Source organism: Pristis pectinata, chromosome 16 (genome assembly GCF_009764475.1).
Source record: "Pristis pectinata isolate sPriPec2 chromosome 16, sPriPec2.1.pri, whole genome shotgun sequence".
Classification (NCBI taxonomy): Eukaryota; Metazoa; Chordata; class Chondrichthyes; order Rhinopristiformes; family Pristidae; genus Pristis; species Pristis pectinata.
In genome coordinates, this window is record NC_067420.1 from 39337419 (window position 1) to 39360960 (window position 23542).

General features: G+C 43.8%; 1 protein-coding gene across 1 annotated transcript in view; it reads right to left on the minus strand.

Annotated features, from left to right (window-relative positions):
* Window positions 1–23282, minus strand: part of gss (glutathione synthetase) — a 45996-nt gene extending 22714 nt beyond the window's left edge. The window contains exons 1-7 of the mRNA XM_052031526.1: window positions 23059–23282; window positions 10872–11006; window positions 8064–8209; window positions 4602–4677; window positions 2925–3064; window positions 1839–1955; window positions 358–438 (exon numbers count right to left, since the gene is read on the minus strand). Coding sequence (XP_051887486.1) covers window positions 358–438; window positions 1839–1955; window positions 2925–3064; window positions 4602–4677; window positions 8064–8209; window positions 10872–11006; window positions 23059–23130 — 767 coding nt within the window. The 5' untranslated portion in view covers window positions 23131–23282. The remainder of the gene's footprint in view (window positions 1–357; window positions 439–1838; window positions 1956–2924; window positions 3065–4601; window positions 4678–8063; window positions 8210–10871; window positions 11007–23058) is intronic.
* Window positions 23283–23542: the final 260 nt, after the last annotated feature.

Sequence of the window (23542 nt, forward strand, 5' to 3'; positions counted from 1 at the left end):
AAACCTGATTCTGTTAATGCTGTGGTCCTGTTTTATTAAACAAAACATGGAGGTTAAGAGGGAACATGATTGAGGTACATTAAATTATGAGGGGTATAGGGTAGACTGCAGGAAACTCTTCCCCCCCATACGAGAAGTGGATAAGGCTCGAGGATGTAGATTTAGGGTAAGGGGCAAGAGACTGAGAGTGGATCTGAGGGGGACCTTTTTCACCCAGAGAGTGGCGACTACCTGGAATATACATCTCAGAGACTGGTGGAAGCATATGGAGTCCAACGTGGCCACCAACTATACATAGCAATGTGCCACAAACAGAAAAAATGGATTAACTGACAGCATAACCTCATTGACACATACTTATTCCAAAGCTCCATTTCCAAGCAGCGCTGATCAAAGATATTCCTCGAGGCTCTCTCAACCAGAAAGAGCACCACTGCCCTGAATGCAAAACACAAAACACTGCAGGTTAGTATCACACAACTGGTACCAGCCAGTCCACAGGTCTTTAGACTGAAATTGGGGTCTGAAGAGGGAAGCTAGAGCAATGCCAGCCTGGTTTAGAACATAGAACAGTACAGCACAGGAAAAGACCCTTCGGCCAACAATGTTGTGCCGAACTAAGTAAACTAGTTATTCAACACCTAACTAAACTAATCCCTTCTGCCTACACGATGTCCATATCCCTCCATTCTCTGCTCGTTCATGTACCTATCTAAGAACCTCTTAAACACTATTGTATTTGCTTCCACTAACACCCCTGGCAGTGCATTCCAGGCACCCACCACTCTGTGTAAAAAACCTTGCCCCACACATCTTCTTTGAACTTTCCCCCCTCACCTTAAATGCATATCCTCTTGTATTAGACATTTCGACCCTGGGAAAAAGACTCCTACTCTCCACCCTGTCTACACCTCTCATAATTTTTATAAACTTCTATCAGGTGTCCACCTCAGCCTCCGCTGCTCCAGAGAAAACAACCCAGGTTTGTCCAACCTCTCCTCATAGCACATGCCCTCTAATCCAGGCAGCATCCTGGTGAACCTCTTCTACACCCTCTCCAAAGCCTCCACATCCTTCCTATAACAGGGTGACCAGAATTGAATGCAATACTCCAGGGCCATTTATAGTGACCAAGGTAAACGGGGTTTAGTCTACAATACAATAGGCGCAAGCATAGCCTGCACTTACCGCCAATCCCTAGTTGGCCTCTGCACACAATGACATTAAAAATCTGGCCACAAATCCAAATGGCACATTTTAGAACATAGAACAGTACAGGCCCTTTGGCCCATGATGTCTGTGCTGAACACAATACCAAATTAAACTAAATTCCTTCTGCCTGCACACAATCGAAATCCCTCCATTCCTTGCATATTCCCGTGTCTATCTAAAAGCACCTTAAATGTCACTATTGTGTCTGCTTCCACCACTACCCTGGCAGCCCGTTGCAGACACCCACCATTCTATGCAACAAAAACCTTGCTCCATACATCTCCCGTAAAACTTACCCCCTCTCACCTTAACTGCATGTCCTATAGTGTTTGACATTTCTACCGTGCGAGAAAGATTCTGTCTATCCTATCTATGCCTCTCATAATTTTAGAAACTTCTGTCAGGTCCCTTCTCAGCCTCTGACACTCCAGAGAAAACAACCCAAGTTTGTCCAACCTCTCCTTATAGCTCATACCCTCTAATCCAGGCAGCGACCTCTCTCATTCCCAGTTCTAATGAAGGGTCTATGATCTGGAATCCCAACTGCTTCTCTTTGCACGGATGCAGTCAGACTTTAGAGCATTTGCAGTCCTTTTGATTTTAGTTCACTGTTGAACAGTACTTACTCCGCAGACCCATACAAGCGCCAGGCTTTTGCAATTCCTTTGCAAATCCCTTTCGCTGCTTTGTTACTCTGGATCTTTGCCGCTTCTTCAGGTTTTCCCCAGACGTTCATTACGTGCCTACAAGAAATACAAGAGGATAAAGTCCACTGCTTAAGTCTTTAAAAACATTTAAACTGTACTTAAAATTAGCATTTGAACAGTACAGTTTTATAGGCAGGCAAAAATCTGGGAGTTCACTTACACAAATCTGTCAGTCAACCCAAAATCATACAGCATTGAAACAGGCCGTTCACATCACCAAGTCCACATTAACAATCAAGTACCCATTTACATCAATCCTACACTGATCTCATTTTATTCGACCCACATTCCTATCAGCTCCCCCCAGATTCAACTACTCACCAGGGCCAATTTACAGTGGCCAATTAACCTAGCAACCCACAAACCTTTGAGATGCAGGAGGAAACCAGAGTGCCCAGAGGAAACCCATTAGGTCACAGGGAGAACATGCATACCCCACAAAGACATCACTGGAGGTCAGGATTGGTGAACTGGTTTATTATTGTGGTACAGTGAAAAACTTTGTTTCGCATGCCAGCCATATGGATCATTTCATTACAATGGTGCATTGAGGTAGTACAAGGGAAAGCAATAATAGAACGTGGAACAAAGTGTTACAGTTACAGGGAAAATGCAGGGCAGGTAGACAATAAGGTGCAAGGCCACAACAAGGTAGATTGTGAGGTCAAGAGTCCATCTTATCGTACTAGGGGACCGTTCAATAGTCTTATAACAGTGGGATAGAAGCTGTCTTTGAGCCTGACCAGGTTGCTGGAGCCATGAGGCAGTGGCTCTACTAACTGCGCCACTGTGCCATCAAACAAGCAGACCAGGCTTCAGCCTGCCCACTGCTCAGATGGTTTGAGATCTTGCTGAAGTCTAATCACGAGCTCGGCACTGTGCTTGGCGATGGAAAGATCGAGATATTGACAGATGGACACGTACATGGAGGAGGAGACAGTGTGTCTGGGCACAAGGAAAGATCAGCATCAATTAAACTTACAAAAATCACCCAAGGAATCTTACCGATGTACTTCAGGAACCTTGGCAGCCAGCCCTGCAAAACTGGCAGCGATGGTGTTAATCTCAATCTGTTTCAGTGTGGCAGCATGACCAGGCCTTTTGTCAAACATGTAGTCTGATCGGTTTATACCCAAAGTAATCGGCTGAACAAGGGGAATAACAAAAAAAAAGATTAGACCTCAGTTTATACAACAGCAAGAGATTGGGCACTTCCCACACAAAAATGTTTCTGTTTTTCATTTCCCAGTGCCCTGATGCAGGGTCTTGACCTGAAACGTTGACAATTCCTTTCCCACACCCCAAGATGCTGCTCGATCCACTGAGTTCCTCCAGCAGTTTTTGTTTTGAAACATTAGCTCTGCTTCTCTCTGCACAGATGCTGTCTAACCTGCTGAGTATTCTCAGCACTTTTTGCTTCCCAGCATTTTTTGTGTCCCAGCATCAAGATTCTCAGAATCTGCAATATTTTGTCAGCAATTTTCTCCCCTTTCAGCCATAGAAGTGGCAATTGTATCTCCAGGTGTCATAGGTATTATAGACCCTTAATGTTGCTGAAAATGAGCCAACTCAATGCAGACTGCAACCAAATCCCCACAAAACTTGGTTAAAGCCTTTAATCCAGTAAACTGTACCAGCGGAGTGCCTTTTATGCCAGTCGTTTCACAAGTGTCAAACAAAAAAAAACTGACTCAAATATAGAAGGCCAGATAACATTGTCGATAGTTTGCCCACAGTTTTTAACAGCACTTTATTACACACGCTGATGCATTATGTCCCCCATCAAAAGTCATAATTCTTGATGGAAATAAAATTAGAACATAGAACACTACAGCACAATGCAGGCCCTTTGGCCCACAATGTTGTGCCTACATTTTATCCTGCTCTAAGATCTATCTAACCCTTTCCACCCACATAGCCCTCCATTTCTCTATCATTCATGTGTCTATCTAAGAGTCTCTTAAATGTCCCTAATGTATCTGCCCCCACAACCTCTGCAGGCAGTGCGTTCCACACACCCACCATTCTCTGTGTAAAAAAAACTTCCCCCTGACATCCCCCATATACCTTCCTCCAATCACCTTAAAATTATGTCCCCTCATGTTGGCCATTGTAGCCCTGGGAAAAAGTCTCTGACCGTCCACTCAATCTATGCCTCTTATCATCTTGTACACCTCTACCAAGTCACCTCTCATCCTCCTTCTCTCCAAAGAGAAAAGCTCTAGCTCACTCAACCTATCCTCATAAGACATGCTCTCCAATCCAGGCAACATCCTGGCAAATCTCCTCTGCACCCTCTCTAAAGCTTCCACATCCTTCCTATAATGAGGCAACCAGAACTGAACACAATACTCCAAGTGTGGTCTCACCAGAGTTCTATAGAGCTGCAACATCACCTCACAGCTCTTGAACTCAATACCCCGACTAATAAAGGTCAACACTCCATATGCCTTCTTAACAACCCTATCAACCTGCGCGGCAACCTTGAGGGATCTATGGACATGGACCTCAAGATCCCTCTGTTTCTCCACACTGCTAAGAGTCCTGCCATTAACCTTGTATTCTGCCTTCAAATTCGATCTCCCTAAGTGTATCACTTCACACTTATCCCGTGTGAAATAAAATTATACTATATTTTTTGAGAAGACCCTCTTCTTCACAGCATCAAACATAACCCATTACCTGGGTAATTCCTTCTTCAAGCACTTGATTGTAAATGTCGAACAGGCGTGCTGTAAATTCATCTGCTTCTATGGTACTGGAAGTGTTAACAAGGAAAACATTTTTGATAAGATTGCAGCAATTAAACAAGCAAAACACAGTCACTTTACCACTGTAATTCAAAAGACAGAATCGGTATTATATTCTTCCAAAAGCCACTTTGCACCAATGTAATACTTTAGACATATTTTCACGCCTTAATCCACAGGTCTGATTCCATACACATTTGATGAAATCTTTTAAAACCCTGCTCATAGAGAGGTTATATAACTGACAGGTGCATTATGCTTTGAGTGAGCCCTCTACAGTTCTGCACTCAGGTTTGGGCACTGCCTCTTGAGAACGATCTCCATGGTGAAAGATCACTGGAGGACAACCAGGAAGAGGAATCACTCAAGGTTTCTCTCTCCCTCCCTCACCTGATGGTGTCAAGACCGAGACCAAGACCAAGATCTACTAGCAACATAAATGCCAGAAGTCCAATTTGGAACTTGCTGAACAACAACTCAGCTGGATAGCCTTGACCGCCACATACAACTTGAAAATGTAGTCTTGAGGCTTTAGCTTGCGACAAGGTGCGTTAGTTAATTTACCCTTGTATCAAAGCATCAGTGAATTAACAGGTTGCGACTCTATCTTTGACGAGTACATCTCTTACACAAGTAGATTTCCTGCAGTGTCACCCATTTCACTAACATGCTGCAGTATAAAGTGCACTTTCGACAACCAAAATGGTGTGCAGCTTAAACTGGACCCATTCCTTGGAGACAATGGTGTAGAAATTAGCCCTCAATCATATTCATCAGTTGCAGGATACAGTTGTATCAGTCATGCATCTGTAATATTTACTCAGCTGTTTTTTCCCCCCATCTCTGCGAGTGGAGGACACATCCAGTCTAACCTGCTGGGCAGGTCATACTGTTCTGCACTTTGTAACTCTCGCCTTCTTCAGTCCATGTTCTTTGGTCCATGTTCTCACTCTCCCCCTGCCCCTATTCACTCATTGACCCGATAACCGTGTTTACAGCTTATCCCCATGGTCACCCCAGTTTTACCCTGTTAGAGACACCCCCTTCCCCCACAGCTTCTTTTGTCTCCTTTTCAGTTTGGACGAAAGACCTCCAACCTGAAACGTTGACCGCTTCTCTTCCCACAGGTGCTGCCTGACCTGCTGAGTATTTCCCAGCATTTTCCGTTTTTCTTCAAAATCTTCCACGTCACAAGTTGTAAAGAATCTGCTGGAGGAACTTGGCGGGTCGAACAGCATCTGTAGGTGGGGGGGGAGGGGGGAGTATTTCGGCTTGAAACCCTGCATCAGGACTCCAAGAATGTTGTCAAAGAGCCAGAGAGCAGCGGGAACCATCAAAGGGGAGCAGTAAGAGGGGGTCTCACAGAACTCCCGTCGGAGAGAGGAAGAAAACTTCTTCAAAAATCGGCATACCTTGAAGAGACTTTGCAGTGGAGTAGCACAAAGAGACACAAGAGTCTATAGGTGCTGAAATCTGGAGCAAGAAACAATCCAATGGAGGAACTCAGCAAGGTGCAGGGTTTCGACCCGAAACGTTGACAATTCCTTCCCTCCATCTACCCTGTCATGCCTGCCGAGGACCTTGTATGCTTCAATCACCACTCATTCTTCTGAAGTTCAATTAGCCCAAGCCTCAGAATTACCAGGAAGCTATCATTACCACTTTGAAAATAGCAACTCATCAAGGCTTTGCTTTTCCAAGAAGGAAAAACTGATGCTGAGCCACATACAGGAGCCTGAAGACCCACACCTCAAGGTTCAACAACAGCTTCTTCCCCACTGCCACCAAGTTCTTGAACCGACCTGAAAAACCCCAAATCTACCTCGGACTATATCTTGCTCAACTTGCACTATGTCAATCTTTGTTTATTTTGTCCTGCAAGTTATGTGTAATTTCCATTCATTTAAGCTTATGTAATTTATGTTTGTCACATTTGTAATGTAGTGTTCTGCTGCTGCAAACTTTCATGGAATTTATACCCTGGGTATGTATGCCCACAACAATAAGCTTGAACACAAGATGGAGGGATGACCAAAAGCTTGGTCACAGATGGAAATCCCAGATTTTAGGTCCTTTGCAGGCAGCTACAATGGGGGAAGGGATGGAAATTACAGACGTGGAAGACAACAGGTTTGAGGAGTTCAGACATGTCAGGCATGGGGGAAATTAGACATAGGGTGGGAAGAGCCAACAGAGGGTTTGAAAATAAATCAAGGTATGGTTGGATAAGAAGCAGAGTACTAACAACAATCAGGATGGCTGCACTTCTTCCAATGTTAATTCATTTGTTCTACAGTCAGAAATTACCCAAGTAGTTGAGAATGTCCCCAGCAGTTTCAAGATGGGGCTCAGCAACACCCAATCTTTCAAGACAGTTTTAAAATATAGAACAGTACAGCACAGGTACAGGCCCTTCGGCCCACAATCTCTGTGCTGAACATGATGCCAAATTAAACTATAATCTTTTCTGCCTGTACATGATCCATATCCCTCCATTCTCAGCCAATTCATGTGTTTATCTAATCTCTTGACTGCCACTATTGGGTCTGCTTCGGCCACCACCCCTGGCAGCCCGTTCCAGGCATCCACCTCTATGGAAAAAAACTTTGCTCTGCACATCTCCCTCAAAACTTTCCCCTTCTCACCTTAAATGTATGCCCTCTAGTATTTGACATTTCTACCCTGGGAAAAAGATTTTGATTTGTCTACCTTATCTCTGCCTCTCATAATTTTATAAACTTCTATCAGGTCTCCCCCTCAGCCTCTGATGCTCCAGAGAAAACAACCCAAGTTTGTCCAACCCTTCCTTAGAGCTCATACCCTCTAATCCCAGGCAGCATCCTGATAAACCTCTTCTGTACTCTTTCTAAAGCTTCCATCTCCTTCCTGTAATGGGGCGATCAGAACTGCACAGAAAAAACCTGGCAAGAACAGCCATGCTTATCAGCACTTAAAAAGGAGCCGGGAGACACAAGAGATGAAACAAGTGGGAAGAGGGGAATAGAGCACAGAATGAACGTGCAGCATTCAGCTCAGAACAGCAGACAGACCAAATAACATATGTACTTTGCACAACTGTACAGGCAGCCCTCATGTTATGGCCATTGGAAATTTGCCCTTACAGAATCCACAAATCACTACCCAGCAATTTGAGATACAGAAATAAAATTCACCCTCAAGGAATTCATGTGGAAAAAAGCTCACAAAATTTATTTTTTTTAATCCAAGTCGTGTTTAAACGTGCAGTTGATGTGGCTCCGTGTTACGGAAAATTGTAATACAGATTGTTTTTGAGGAACCCAACATCCCCCCCCCCCCCCCCCCCCCCCCCCCCCGCCCCACCGCCCCAACCCAATGCAGGTGTTGCCTGTATATCACATCTCAGGGGTCTTACCTTGCTAGCGCTTTCTTTAGAAATTCGGGATCCATGCTGATTTTATCAACCAGCAAGTTGAAGTCTTGCTGGACCTCAAATGCCTGAGTGAACAGTTCTGTTGGTACCGGCGATGGGAACAGACTGAAGGGAGCATAGCAGATCGTCTGAAGAGAGAAGAAGTGAAAGATCCATTCCATTCAGTATGTGAGATGCTAAAATTATCAGCAGTAGGAGGTATAATCCAATACAGAACTCAACAAAAAGGCAATTACAAACACTGGAAATCAGAAGTTAAAAATGATGGAAACAGACCTCAGGTCTTTCAGTACACGTTTTGAGATGAGATGACAATGAATTGGTGATCAACCCAGTTCTGATAGTGATCTGTACATTAATATTAACAACTTGCATTTAAATCGCGCCCTAAATGAAGGCAAAGCAAATACTGGAATAGCATTGTAAAGTAGGGAGTTTATGCTGGAACACAGGAAAAAAAATAGGAGCAGGAGTAGATCACTCACCCCCTCAAACCTGCCCAACCATTCAATATGATCAATGGCTGATCTGTTCTTGACCTCATCTCCTCTTCTAGAATCGCAGCAATGCACAGCATAGAAACAGGCTCTTACTGCCCACTTCGCCCAAGCCAACTGTGATACCCATCTATGTCGATCCCATCTGCCTGCATTAGGCCCTTATAGCTCTACTCCTTTCCTATCCAAGTACCTGTCCAATTGCTTTCAAATATTGTACTAGTATCTGCATCTGCTACCTCCTCTGGCAGCACATTCCAGGTATTCACCACCCTCTGTGTGAAAAACTTACCCCTTCAGATCTCCTTTAAACTTCTCCCCTCTCATCTTAAACCTGCGCCCTCTGGTACAAGACTCCCCTGCCCTGGGAAAAAGATTTTGACTCTCTAGTGCCCGTTCCCCATGGTCCTCAATTCCAAGGTCTTTCAAAAATTTATCTACCTCCTCCTCAAATACTTCAAGGGTTGAGAATTTCAGAGATTCAGCACCCTTGAACCTTGATGAGACCATACTTAGAGTACTGTAAACAGTTCTGGTCACTATTAAAAAAAAGGGGCCCTGGACATTTGCAAAAAAGGATCCTCTCTTCTTCTGAGACAGGGACTGAGAGGTGATGTGACGGATGTTTTTAATATTATGGGAAGTTTTAATAGAATGAATACAGAGTGAATGTTTCCACTTGTGGGCAAGAGCATAACTGGTGGCCATCGATGGAAGATGGTCATCTGGAAAGTTAATTAGAAATTCAGTAGAGACCTCGAGGAAAAGTGTGGTGAGAATGTAGTGAACACAGGGTGAAGCACGTTGTACAGACAGGCAAAGGGAGGCTGCGTAAACATGTGAGGGGGAAGGGGGCAGAGGTCACATTAATAGATGAGGAAAGATGAAACGATGCTTGAGTGGAGCATAAGCGTCAATATGGACTGGTTGGGCCAAATGGCCCATTTCTCTGCTGTACATCCTTTGCAGGTGCAGATAGACACCTCAATTCTATTTTGATTTGTCTCTCAGGTGGGAACTTTATATCCAACCCAAAACTTTAACTTTGAAGACCACCCAGGTCTTTCCTGAGAGATACCACCTCACACATCTTCTATCATTCTGTTAACACATACAGGTTATTAATCACATCCCCTTCCTTGCTTCTATATTTATTTTACAAGTTTGCAGACCAGAACCATCCATCCTACTCTGACTTGTCCCTGATCGTTTTTTTTTTACCCCTGCACTAGTATTCCCTGCCCCCTTCACTGTCTTGTATAATATGTACAATTTATATTCTGTGTGTTGTCTGAACCTACATGCTTGTGATGCTGCTGCAAGCAAGTTTTTCATTGTACCTCACCGTATTTGTACACATGACGATAAACTCAAGTTGACTTTACTGGACAACTTCAGAATTTGCTACCAAGACTGATACCTTCATCAAGAAACTTCTGCCATAGCCAAACTACACACATGTGCATGACTGAAGAGAGGCAGACCATTATGCACAGCTGTGAGCACTCACAGGGTTGAAGAGCCTCTTTCTGTGGCACAAAATTGTCTCAGGTGAAACTGCACCATAATCCTTGCTTGCTACTTTTATTCCAGTCTTTCAGATCATATTATTAAAACAAAAGTATTTCAAACACAGAAAAATGTGCCCCCCAAAAAAGTTAAAACAACGTAGACAGATAATAGGCAGTGGGATAAAGTCTCAATCTCAGGAACGAAGCAGCAAAACCCAGGCCGACAGGACACTGCCATGCTGAGAGAGTGTTACACTGTCAGAGGTACCAATCTTCAGGTCAGATGTGAAACCGGGGCTCCTTCTGTCCTCTCGGATGGAAGCAAGGAGTTGAATGGCACTATTTTGTTTAGAAGCTCAGCAGTTCTTCCAGTTGTTGGCCTCAAACAAATTGGTTCATTATTGTCACATGCACCGAGGTACAGTGAAAAACTTTGTTTTGCATGCCATCCATACAAATCATTTCATCAAGGTAGTACAAGGGAAAAGCAATAACAGAACATAGTGTTAGAACGCAGAATATAGCTGCTGTATGGTTGCCACGTGTTGAAAAGTACAAAGAGGCTAAAAGTACAAAAATTCATCGGCTGAATGAGATGATAGGAGGTTGTGAAAGACGCTACATAAATGCAAGTTCTGCTTTGAGGAAGAGACAGTGTGTGGGTGAGATGGATAAGCTAATGAAAGATATTTATCTATAATACATATGAGATCAATTACAAATTTGACCATGAATGAACAGTGCACCGTCCAAAGTAAAAGCCCACGCTCACCAGAACTGACCTCACTGCTGGTTGGATCCTCTTTTGTCCTCATGAGAACTCCCTGAAGGAGGGCAGCATCTTTGGCAGCAATCGTCAGGTTCTGGATGAGAGTGTGGTTATTCAGGACTTCATCTACTGCGAATGGGATCAAAAGCTGCCGGAACAACAGAGCAAGCTTAGAAACAATACACGCTGAGACATCCAAATTATTGCTCCTGCCAACTTCCCACCACCACCTCTGGAAAATTTATCCAGGAATATGATTCTGCAGGCACCCATACAGAACTCTAAATGACTTTTATTTGGATGGGAGTCTGTGTTGGAGACATAAAAGAGGAAGGATAATGTTCTCCTCCAGCACATACAACCTGTACATATTCTCCCTTGGCCAGGAGAGCCATGAGAGATCAATTAACCAAGTGGAGCTGGAAGCTCTGCATCTTCATGGTCTTTGATGCAATAAACCATGACACCCATTTCAAAGGGCCTACCTTTGGAAAACCCATTACATTGTGTTTAAGTTTGCTATAGGGACAATACCAGTAGACCACGTCAGGTGATCTATAGACAACAGCTCCGACAATAATCTTCAGTTGACACAACTAGAGAACTGCTCAGATGTGAAATTAAAATCTAAACCTGACCAATCTGCACTCAACCCAAGCTCAAGGACTGTATATAATTCACCACCATCTCAAACACAATAAACAGATCAACAGTGTGTGGGAGTTTGGGGGGGTGGGGGTGGGGGTGGAAGAAATACTCATGAAAAGGAGGGTATATTCAGTAATACTAGCTAAATATGCAGCCTCACGCAAACCAGCCTCCTCATCCGTTGGCTCAGTCTACACTTCCCTCCGGAAAGCGGTCAACACAGTCAAGGACCCCTCCCACCCCGGTCACTCTCTCTTCTGCCCTCTCCCATCGGCAGAAGATACAAAAGCTTGAGAACACATACCAACAGGCTCAAGGACAGCTTCTATCCCATTGTTGTAAGACTCTTGAACAGACCTCTCATATGTAAAGATGAACTCATGATCTCCCAGTCTACCTCATCGTGGCCCTTGCACCTTATTGTCTACCTGCACTGCACTTTCTCTGTAAGCATAACACGTTATTTGTTTTTTTGGGTTTCTTTTGCCCCTTTTATAATACCTCAATGTACTTATGCATGGAATGATCTGTCGGGATGGCATGCAAGCAAAAGCTTTTCATTGCATCTCAGAACATCTGACAAAACTAAACCAATCAGCCTATTCCGGATAATCAGCCAATCTTGGCCAGTATGTTACACATATCCTGGAATGTTTTGTCTGAATACACATCTGGCCACAGCCCGGAGCACCTGTCAGGCTGACCTCAGGCTCCACACACTCGCATTCGAGTTGTGAGTTTATCCTGTTGAAAGATTTTGTGTGTTAAACCTGCACCCTGAATCTGGCTTTCATGTAGGGCCCAGTTGTTCTCTTAATTGAGGCTCAGATCGGAACAGCACACGAAGAAAGTCTCTCACACAGCAGCAGTGGGTTTCTTGAGCGAATTGGTTTATTCAGGCCCTGTTAACAGTGTACACCGGGGAGATTTCAAGTGAGAGCTCGAGTATATGCCACTGACCCAAAAAACTTTCAGCAATTTATAGCATTGTTGGATTAGGGTCCAAATTGCTATTTAAATTGTTATTTTTCTTGTAGTTTAACTTTCTTTATGCTTGCTTATATGTTTGTATAATCACCTGTTTGAAAAGTTTTTAAGTCGATTTTTAAGTTTCTTTGTCTGTAAGCCTGAGATGTCATAGCAGCTTAAGTCAAGACTGCGCTTGTTTTACAGATAGTTCTTATCAGAGAAAGACTCCCTTATCTAACCAGCTTGAACTAGTTCGCAGTATAAAGAGAGAACACTAGGTCTCTTGTCTTTCATTACTCCTCGTTACTTCTTACTTGCTGTTCTCTGCTGCTACTTACTGTCACTTCTTTGTTATGGACATCTAATAAAACAGTGGTATTCACGAAATTTGCACCTCATTCTTGACTTCTGAAGAACCTTCTGGACAATATCATCTCCAGAACCAACAGTACTCGTGTCACAATAGTTACTTGCAGATTTCACAATTTCACCAGTAACCCACTTTTCTTTGTAATATTTGATCTTAGTTTTATGTCTGCAGGGGTTGCCTCCAACTGCCTGACAAATGTGACTTTATCTTCCTTTAAACCGGACAGTCATTTTCCTTGCAATTGGTTGCTCTAATTTATGGGCTTGTCGTTCTGTGGTGACTCAGCCTCTCACATGATCAGTTCTCCTGCACTTCAGCTATATTCCAACCTCCATTCATTTCTCTCTGCTCCAGCTAGCTACGCCTTGTAATCTAAACACTTCCCTGATCCAAGTACTACCCTGTTTCTTCCAAGTGACTTATACGCCACCTCCACTAATGGCCTGTTTTCCCATCATCCCTTTCTAATTTGTATGACACTTAAGTTGACCATATTACAAACTTTCCCAATTTTCTTATAATTCCTGGAGACGCCTTCTTCAATCATGACAGATGTTCATTCTACACAAGTTCTTTGTTGTAAAAATTGCATATAATTTATGTTTATCTTGTGAATGTCGTGTTTCTGATGCTATGTGCCTGTGATGCTGCTGTGTCAGTTTTTCATTGCACCTGTGCACACATGTACTTGTGTATATGACAATAAACTCAACTTAGACTCTGACTTTGAGACAATGTAAAAGTGGGATGTTAGCTTTCATAAGTCAAGGGATCGAGTTTAAGAGCCGCGAGGTAATGATGCAGCTCTATAAAACTCTGGTTAGACCACACTTAGAGTACTGTGTTCAGTTCTGGTCACCTCATTATAGGAAGGATGTGGAATTGTTGGAAAGGGTGCAGAGGAGATTTACCAGGATGCTGCTTGGTTTGGAGAGTATGGATTATGAGGAGAGACTAAAGGAGCTAGGGCTTTACTCTTTGGAGAGAAGGAGGATGAGAGGAGACATGATAGAGGTGTACAAAATATTAAGAGGGATAGATAGAGTAGGCAGCCAGCACCTCTTTCCCAGGGCACCAATGCTCAATACAAGAGGGCATGGCTTTAAAGTAATGGGTGGGAAGTTCAAGGGAGATATCAGAGGAAGGTTTTTTACCCAGAGAGTGGTTGGGGCATGGAATGCGCTGCCTGGGGCGGTGGTGGAGGCAGGTACATTGGTCAAATTCAAGAGGTTACTAAATAAGCATATGGAGGAATTTAAAATGGAGGGATATGTGGGAGGAAGGGGTTAGATAGTCTTAGGCGAGGTTTAAAGGTCGGCACAACCTTGTGGGCCGAAGGGCCTGTATTGTGCTGTACTGTTCTATGTTACACTGAGGCACCAAGTGATATGGAGCACTCACAGGTGAAAGGTAATGACAGCAGAATCCATGAAGGCCTGGTGGATCCCACTATCATTTCCATCAGCTGTGAGTGCTACGCATGTCAGAGATGTTGGTTAAGAGCAAAGCTTGGCTCTGACATGGATGTTCCACCAGTGACAAAGACAAGTGGCTCAGGCTTGATCTCTTTACAATTCTAGCAGCAGATGGTCTGAGCCCTGGTCCACATGTCCAAATCATTCACTCCCACTGCACAATTTTTACATTACCGCATGTTTAGCGGTTAGCGTAACAGTTTACAGTGCCAGCGACCCGGATTCAAATCCGGCCACTGTCTGTAAGGAGTTTGTACGTTCTCCCCGTGTTTGCGTGGGTTTCCTCCGGGTGCTCCGGTTTCCTCCCACATTCCAAAGACGTACGAATTAGGAAGCTGTGGGCATGCTATGTTGGCGCCAGAAGTGTGGTGACACTTGCGGGCTGCCCGCAGAACACTACGCAAAAAGATGTATTTCACTGTGTGTTTCAATGTACATGTGACTAATAAAGGTATCTTGTCTTATCCTATGTTTGGCCTTATGTGATTTCCGGCATCCCAGCAAACAAGAACAGCACCCATTTCACCTTTTACTATTACACTGAAATGGCAGCTCACTGCTTGTGGAAAGAGAGCACGCACAGGAAATTGGGCCGAGTGTCTTTGAACGAAAACTATGACTTGGTAGTTTGTGACTGAACATGAAGGTTCTGAAATCATGTACAGAGCCTAATTGTGATACAGTCTCACAAAATTTAATGCTTAATCTCAAATCAAATTTCAAAGTTTGTGCAAACACAGTCTGTGCAAAAACCATCTGGGACTGCCCTCTTCTTGTTACTACCATCGGGGAGGAGGTACAGGAGCCTGAAGACCCACACTCAGCATTTTAAACATAGAACATTACAGCACAGTACAGGCCCTTCGGCCCACAACGTTGTGCCGACATTTTATCCTGCTCTAAGATCTACCTAACCCTTCCCTCCCACATAGCCCCCCCATTTCTCTATCATTCATGTGTCTATCTAAGAGTCTCTTAAATGTCCCTAATGTATCTGCCCCCACAACCTCTGCCGGCAGTGTGTTCCACACACCCGCCACTCTCTGTGTAAAAAAACTTACCCCTGCCATCCCCCTGTATCTTCCTCCAAACACCTTATAATTACTTCCCCTCGTGTTAGCCATTGTTGCCCTGGGAAAAAGTCTCTGACTGTCCACTCGATCTATGATTTTTATCATAAATTTTTGTAATTTATAGTAATTTTATGTCCTTGCACCATCCTGCTGCCACAAAACAACACATTTCACATCATAAGTCAGTGATAATATTCTGATTCTGAAAAATATACCTCAATATTTCCACATCAACATAAGAAGTGATTGCATTATCTGAAGAAAGCATGGCAAATATGACATTCACCTCTGCATTCAGAGACACAAGAAATTCTGCAGACGCTGGAATAGTACACAAGAAGTGCTGGAGGAACTCAGCAGGTCAGGCAGCATCCATGTGCTGGTTAGGAGGGGGTAGCATTCTGCAGTGGGTTTACCCAGTTGGTCACATCTGACTTGAATGCCTCCCACAGAATGTATACCTGCAGTTTGAAGGGTGTTTGTCATATGGAGCCTGGTGGTGAATGATTTGTAAAAAGAACCCTGGAGGCTAATTAGATCTTTCTACAACCCATCCACAGAATTGACACATTAGAAAAAGGTTGCCCAATCACTTGGCTGTCAGCTACATCAGTCTTCAACGTAAAACTTGAGTTCTACTCATGAAAGCATGGAGGTTCGCTAGTGCTACTCCTGAGGGTTTAAACTAGCGAGGCTGGGCTGTGGGAGCCAGAATGACAGTGCAGCAGGTGGGGAGACTGACTGTAGAAAATAGAACAGGCAAGTCCAGTGAGAAGAGAAGGCAGAGACAGGAGAGGAAGCACAAAAGCATACAAGGAGCCTTGGGGGTAACATGGATGAGCTGAGAGTATGAATCAGCACATGGGATTATGCAATCATAGAAACATGGTTGAGGGAAGGGCAGGACTGGCAGCTCAACATTCCGGAGGTATAGCAGTTTCAGGAGGGACAGAGGGGGGCATTCATACTCAGGGAGGATACCCTGCAGGGATCGGCCAATGATAAGTGGGTTGAATTCAGGAATATGGAAGCGGTGATCACTGGGGTTATACTATAGGCCGCCCAACAGTGAGTGGGATTTAGAAGAACAGATATGGAGGCAGATCACAGAAGGGTGCAAAAGCAATAGGGTTGTAGTGGTGGGGGATTTTAACTTTCCCAATATTGGCTGGGACTGCCTTTCCCTCAATGTCAGCAAAACAAAAGAGCTGGTCATTGACTTCAGGAAGGGGGATGGTGCACACACTCCTGTTTACATCAATGGTGCCTAGGTCTAGAGAGCTTCAAGTTCCTAGGATTAAGCATCACCAATACCCTGTCCTGTCCAACCACGTAGACGCCATGGCCAAGAAAGCTCACCAGTGCCTCTACCTTCTCAGGAGGCTAAAGAAATTTGGCGTGTCCCCAGTGACCCTCACCAATATTTATTGATGCACCACAGAAAGCATCTTATCTGGATGCATCACGGCTTGGTATGGCAACTGCTCTGCCCAAAACCGTGAGAAACTGCAGAATGTTGTGGACACAGCTCAGCACATCATGAAATCCAGCCTCCCCTCCATGGACTCTGTCGACACTTCTCACTGCCTCGGGAAAGCAGCCAGAATAATCAAGGATCCATCCCACCCAGACATTCCCTCTTCTACCTCCTCCCATCGGGCAGAAGATGCAAAAGCCTGAAAGCACATACCACTGAGCTCAAGGACAGCTCCTATCCCACTGTTATAAGACTACTGAACAGACCCCTTGTACGATAAGATGGACTCTTGACCTCACAATCTACCTCATCGTGGCCTTGCACCTTATTGTCTGCCTGCACTTTCTCTGCAACTGTAACACTATATTCTGTATTCTGTGGTTGCTTTTCCCTTGTACTACCTTGATGTACTGAAATGATCTGTATGGACAGCATGCAAAACAGTTTTCACTGTACCTCAGTACACATGACAATAATAAACCAATTTACCAGGATGTAAACTTCAAGATTAATCAGAATTGCTATCAGGGGTTACAGTTGATAATGACAGAGAAACCATTGGTTAAAGATCAATAATAATGGCAATCAATTTTTAAATTGACAGTGGCAATGACCCCACCTTTGCATGCTGTGATTGAGAAAACATTACTTATCCTCGGTTAATTTGCATTTCACTCAATTGAACTTTAACCAGTTTGTATTCAAAAAAAGCAACACAAAAAGGCAGATGCTGAAAATCTGAAACTAAAACAGAAAATGCTGGCAATATTCAACAGGTCAGGCGGTATGTGTGGAGAGAGAGAGAAACAATCGTTAATGTTTGAGGTGAATTGACATGAAACATTGGCTCTCCTTCTCTTAGATACTCAGCAATCCACAAACTTATTAGTACATGAAAAGCCTGTTCACTTGCAAGTTCTAGGCAAACATTAACAACACTATCACTTGAGACAGTTGCTGACAGCCTGGTCTATGACCTCCCGATATTTCGCCCCATGACTCTCTGATCTTCTTGGCATCCAATAGCTCTTTCAACCTGAGCTCTTCCCCCTGCACTCAAGTCATACAACACCTCCCACACAATGGAATCAGTAAGAAACCATGCTGGCTCCTAGCGTCTCCGTATCCCCAGCACCTCCCTAGTACCTTGCATATATACACATCCCCTCCAGCTCAGCAACACTCCCAAAGAAATAATCTGCCTTCTGAAGAGCCAGGGTGGACATGATGGACTAAATGGAAGAAGACAGCTTTGACCATTGGAGTTCAGAAGATGGAGAGATAACTTGATGGAAACATACAAGATCCTGATGGGGCCTTGACAGGATAGACATGAAGATGATGTTTCCTTTCGTGAAAGCATCTGTAACTAGGAGTCATCGTGAAGATAAGGCTCACCCATTTAAGACAGCAGAGGCAAAATTTTCTCTTTGAGGGTCGTGAGTCTTTGGAACACTCTTTTAATACCTACCTTCCCCCTCTCACCTGATTCACCTGTCAGCTCATACTCCTCCCCCAACCCTTTTATTCTGGCTTCTGCCCTCCTCATTTCCAGTCCTGATGAAGGGTCTCGGCCCGAAACGTCAACTGTCCATTTCCCTCCACAGATGCTGCCTGACCTACTGAGTTCCTCCAGCATCTTGTGTGTGTTGCTCTAGATTTCCAACATCTGCAGTCTCTCACGTCTCTAGTCTCTTAATTTTTTTTAGGCAGAGGTAGATCAATTCTTGACAAGGAAAAAGGGTGAAAGCTTACAGCGGTTCGGTGGGAATGGAGAGTTGGGGTTACAGTCTGATGAGCTATGAGCTTAATAAATAGTCAAGCAGACTCAAAGGGCTGTGTGGGAAATTCCTTGCTAATTTGTATGCCCTAAGGATTCTATACATCAGAATGGGGAGTGCGGGGACACCTTTTTGTTCCTAAGCTCTACTCATTTGAATGGGGAGTGTGGGGACACCTTTTTGTTCCTAAGCTCTACTCATTTGAAGAACCATCTGGGATGTCCTCCCTCATTTCTGCAGCATTAAGCTACTTAATTCTTTTGCATTCACCCCTCCCCCATTACTCCTGAAGATTCTACACCCCGAAATATTGATCTTTCCTCCTGCCCTTGCTTCAATCACATTTTATGATACCCCATTACCACTCTCAATTCATCTGCCTACTAAATGTAGTCATGCATTCCTCACAAGTGCTGCGTCATGCCCATGTCTGCTTTGCATACTGGACTGACTTAGTCTTCCTCCTATACGTGACTGAACTTCTCCACCGACCTTACTCTGCATCCCATTCCCCTACCGAATTAGCTTAACCCCACCCCAAAAGCTCTAGAAAGCATTTCCTGCAAGGGGGTTGAACCAGTTCGGGAGTAACCTGTCCTGCTTGTACAGGCCCACCTTCTCCAGAATAGGTCTCAAAGATCCACAAATCTAAAGCTCTTCCTTCTACATCATCGCTTTATTCCTTCAGCAAGGCCAGAGAATTGATTGTGGACTTGGAAGTCAGAAGGAGAAGTCAGGAGCACACACATCAGTCCTCACTGATAGGTCAGCGGTGGAAAGGGTGAACAGCTTCAAGTTCCTGGCCGTCAACGTCTCGGAGGATCCATCCTGGGCCCAACATATTGACGCAGCTCTACTTCGTTAGGAGTTTGAGGAGATTCGGTACGTCACCAAAGACTCTTGCAAGTTTCTACAGATGTACAGTGGAGAGCATTCTGACTGCTTGCATCATAGCCTGGTATGGCGGCTCCAATGCACAGGATTGCAAGAAGCTGCAGAGGGTTGTAGACTCAGCCAGATCCATCACAGGCACAACCCTCCCCACCATCAAGGACATCTTCAAGAGGTGGTACCTCAAGAAGGTAGCATCCATCACTAAGGACTCTCACCTTCCGGGACATGTCCTCTTCTTGTTACTACCATTGGGGAGGAGGTACAGGAGCCTGAAGATCCGCACTCAACAATTCCGGAACAGCTTCTTCCCCTCTGCCATCAGATTTCTGAATGGCCCACGAACACTACATTTTATTTTTGCACTATTTATCATTGTAATTAAGAGTAATTTTATGTCTTTGCACTTTACTGCTGCTGCAAAACAAGTTTCACGTTCATCTACATAAGTGACAATAGATCTGATTCTGATAAAGCACTGGAAGGAATGGACATAAAAATATGACATTTGCAAATAAATGAAGGGAAATGAACATCTTGCCAAAGAAATAGTTACGGTAATACCGGAACTCATCTGTAATTATTAGTAATAAACAACTTACTTGCACTTTATAAAGAGTCGGATGCACCTTATGAATTAAGTCATTTTCAAGTAACTAAAAGTGTCTGATTTTACTGACTCTCAAAAATCTGTACCTCCCATAAATTGAACGCAAAATAAAACCAGAAGTTTCAACAATCCTTAAAGTAAATGTCCCATCCCTTCAAAAAAAATTGCTGCCTTACAGTAACATAATTTAAAATACTATGTAATTTGCATAACCAAACCATTTGACAAATATGCATGGATAAGCTGACACAGTGTCAGAATCAGAATTATCACTGGCATATGACTTGTTGTTTTGCAGCAGTACTACAGTGCAAAGACATTAAAATCTATAAATTACAGAAATAAAGTGCAAAAAGGTTTCTCCCCTCCACCAGATTTCTGAACAGTCCATGAACACTACCCTGTTATTCTTTTTTTTGCACTATTTATATTTGTAATTTTTAGATTTTGTGTCTTTGCACTGTACTGCTGCCACAAAACAACACATTTCATGTCATATGTCAGTGATAATAATGCTGATTCTGAAATTACAAAGATAAATAAATCGTGCAAAAAGGAACAATGAGGCAGTGTTCATATACTGTTCAGAAATCTGATGGAGGAGGGAGTACGCTGTTTCTGAAACGTTGAGCGTGACATTTGAACTAAAAGAGTGAAGAGGAGACAGAAAGAGCAAGAAAGTGATGTTTAGGCTGGGCTTGCATCGGAACAGGCTCAACGGACCAATTGGCCTGGTCTTGTTTCTTACCTAAAACCCAGTGACATAATAAGGAAAAAAAAACAATAAACTGGATATCTGAATGAAAACAAATATAAAATGGTGGAAACACTCAGCAAATTAGGTGAGAGAGAAATCCAGTTCTGATGAAAGGTCAGTGACCTATAACATAAATTCCCTTTCTCTCTCCATTAGTGTTGCCTGACCTGCTGATTTCTTGCAGCATTCTGTTTTTATAATGCAATAAGGCTGGAGGGGGGATTTAAATCTCTCTGGATGCTTAAACAAATATCTCATTTAAATACCTAACTGGCTTGAACAAATATCAACTTTGGACTACTTTCTTTGAACAGCTTCTGCATTACTTATTTAAAAAGGAAATTCTAAACATGTACAGGCAACTGAGTTAATGTTTCACTGTTTTTTTTGCTGTTTAATTGAAAGTTGAATGAAAAATCAGTGAAAATTTAATTCATCAACCAAGTTACCACAATTAACACAGGCAGTTGTTATATAAGTAATTACACACACTCAAGGTTTACAGTGTGACAATCATGGCTGAAGGTATCATCAGGGTGTACCTTGCACACAGTCTTTTTCCCAGGTTTCTGGAATCAAGAACGAGAAGGCATAGGTTTAAGGTGAGAGGGGAGAAATTTAATAGAAACCTGAGGGGCAGCTTTTTCACCCAGAGGGTGGTCTGCGTATGGAATGAGCTGCCAGAGGAAGTGGTTGAGGCAGTTACATTAACAATATTTAAAAGACATTTGGACAGGTACATGGATAGGAAAGGTTTAGAGGGATATCGGCCAAACGCAGGCAAATGGGACTAGCTTAGATGGTCACCTTGGTCAGCATGGACTAGTTGGGCAGAAGGGCCTGTTTCCATGCTATAATTCTATGAAGCATGAACGTATGATTGATGAAAATGAAGGTGGAATTCTCTAAGTATACTTTTAAGAAAAGTAGATTAAGTAGGTCACTGAGGGGTTAGCGGTGGAAAGTGCGAGCAGCTTCATGCTCCTGGGCGCCAACATCTTGGAGGATCTATCCAGGGTCCAACACATTGATGCAATCATGAAGAAGGCATGCCAGCGGTTCTACTTCATTAGGAGTTTGTCACCACGGACTCTTATAAATTTCTGTAGATGTGTGGTGGAGAGCATTCTGACTGGTTGCATCATAGCCTGGTATGGAGGCTCCAATGCACAGGATCGCAAGAGGCTGCAAAGGGTTGTAGACTCAACTAGCTCCATCACGGGCACAACCCTCCCCACCATCAAGGACATCTTCAAGAAGTGGTGCCTCAACAAGGCGGCATCCATCACTAAAGACCCTCACCATCCGGAACATGCCCTCTTCTTGTTACTACCATCGGGGAGGAGGTACAGGAGCCTGAAGACCCACACTCAACAATTCAAAACAGCTTCCTCCCCTCCACCATCAAGATTTCTGAATGGTCCATGAACACTCATTATTCCTTTTTTCCACACTGTTTATTTTTGTAACATTGGTGTTGGTATATTATTGTCACTTGTACCGAGGTACGGTGAAAAATTTGTCTTGCATACCAATTGTACAGATCAATTCATTACACAGTGCAGTTACCTTGAGTTAGTACAGAGTGCATTGATGTAGTACAGGTAAAAACAATAACAGTACAGAGTAAAGTGTCACAGCTACAGAGAAAGTGCAGTGCAATAAGGTGCAAGGTCACAACAAGGTAGACCGTGAGGTCAGAGTGCATCTCATCGTATAAGGGAACCGTTCAATAGTCTTATCACCGTGGGCACTGTACTGCTGCCGCAAAACAACAAATTTCACATCATACAAGTCAGTGATAATAAATCTGACGATTCTGATTCTGAGATTACGGCCATGACTCTATCACTGCTGGCTTGCAGGCCTGGTGCACCTCAGCGACCAGATTCCAATGCCCACCCTTCAGCTTCTCCCCCACAACGTCGACAGACCAAAATAAAATTCCCCACCCCAACTCCAGAGTTGATTGCAAACTTTACAATTTTGGAGCCACGGTGCAGATTCACGCAGCGTTCGGCAGGCAACGTTCCCTGTCAGTGTTTTAACTCGGATCGCGAATTTTTAAACGCTTATTTTTTTAAACCACCATTAAAAATCAGCAATCGCTGCAAAAGATGTAATGCAATATGTATTTGTAAGGTGTTACCTCGCTTTCCGTCCTTTTGGGGAGAGAGAGGCTGGGCAATCTGCTGTAACCAGACTTCTCACCGGCAGACATCACTCCACTCACCAGGTCCCGCGCCTTCTTCCTCCTCCCGCTGATTGACAGCTCCTCCAGCCACTGCCTCCGGCCGGAGAGGGGGCGGAGTCTGTCCGTTCCCCACCCACCCCACCTCCTCCTCCGCCCGACGGCAGAGACAGACGCAGCCTGGCAGCGGTTGCCGGGGTGATCGTGTTGCCAAGTCAGGAAAAGGGGGCGGGGCGTGCAGGGGGCACGTGACCTGGCGACAGTCAGCAGCAGGACTGAAGTTTGAGAGAAGTTGGGGTGATTTCGTGATCCCAGTGATTTACTCAAGTGCTTGACTGAAAATCAGGTTTATTATCACTGACTTAGTCCTGAAATTTGTTGTTTTGTGGCAGCAGTACAGTACAAGACATAAAAATTACTTTAAGTTATAAAATAAATAAAT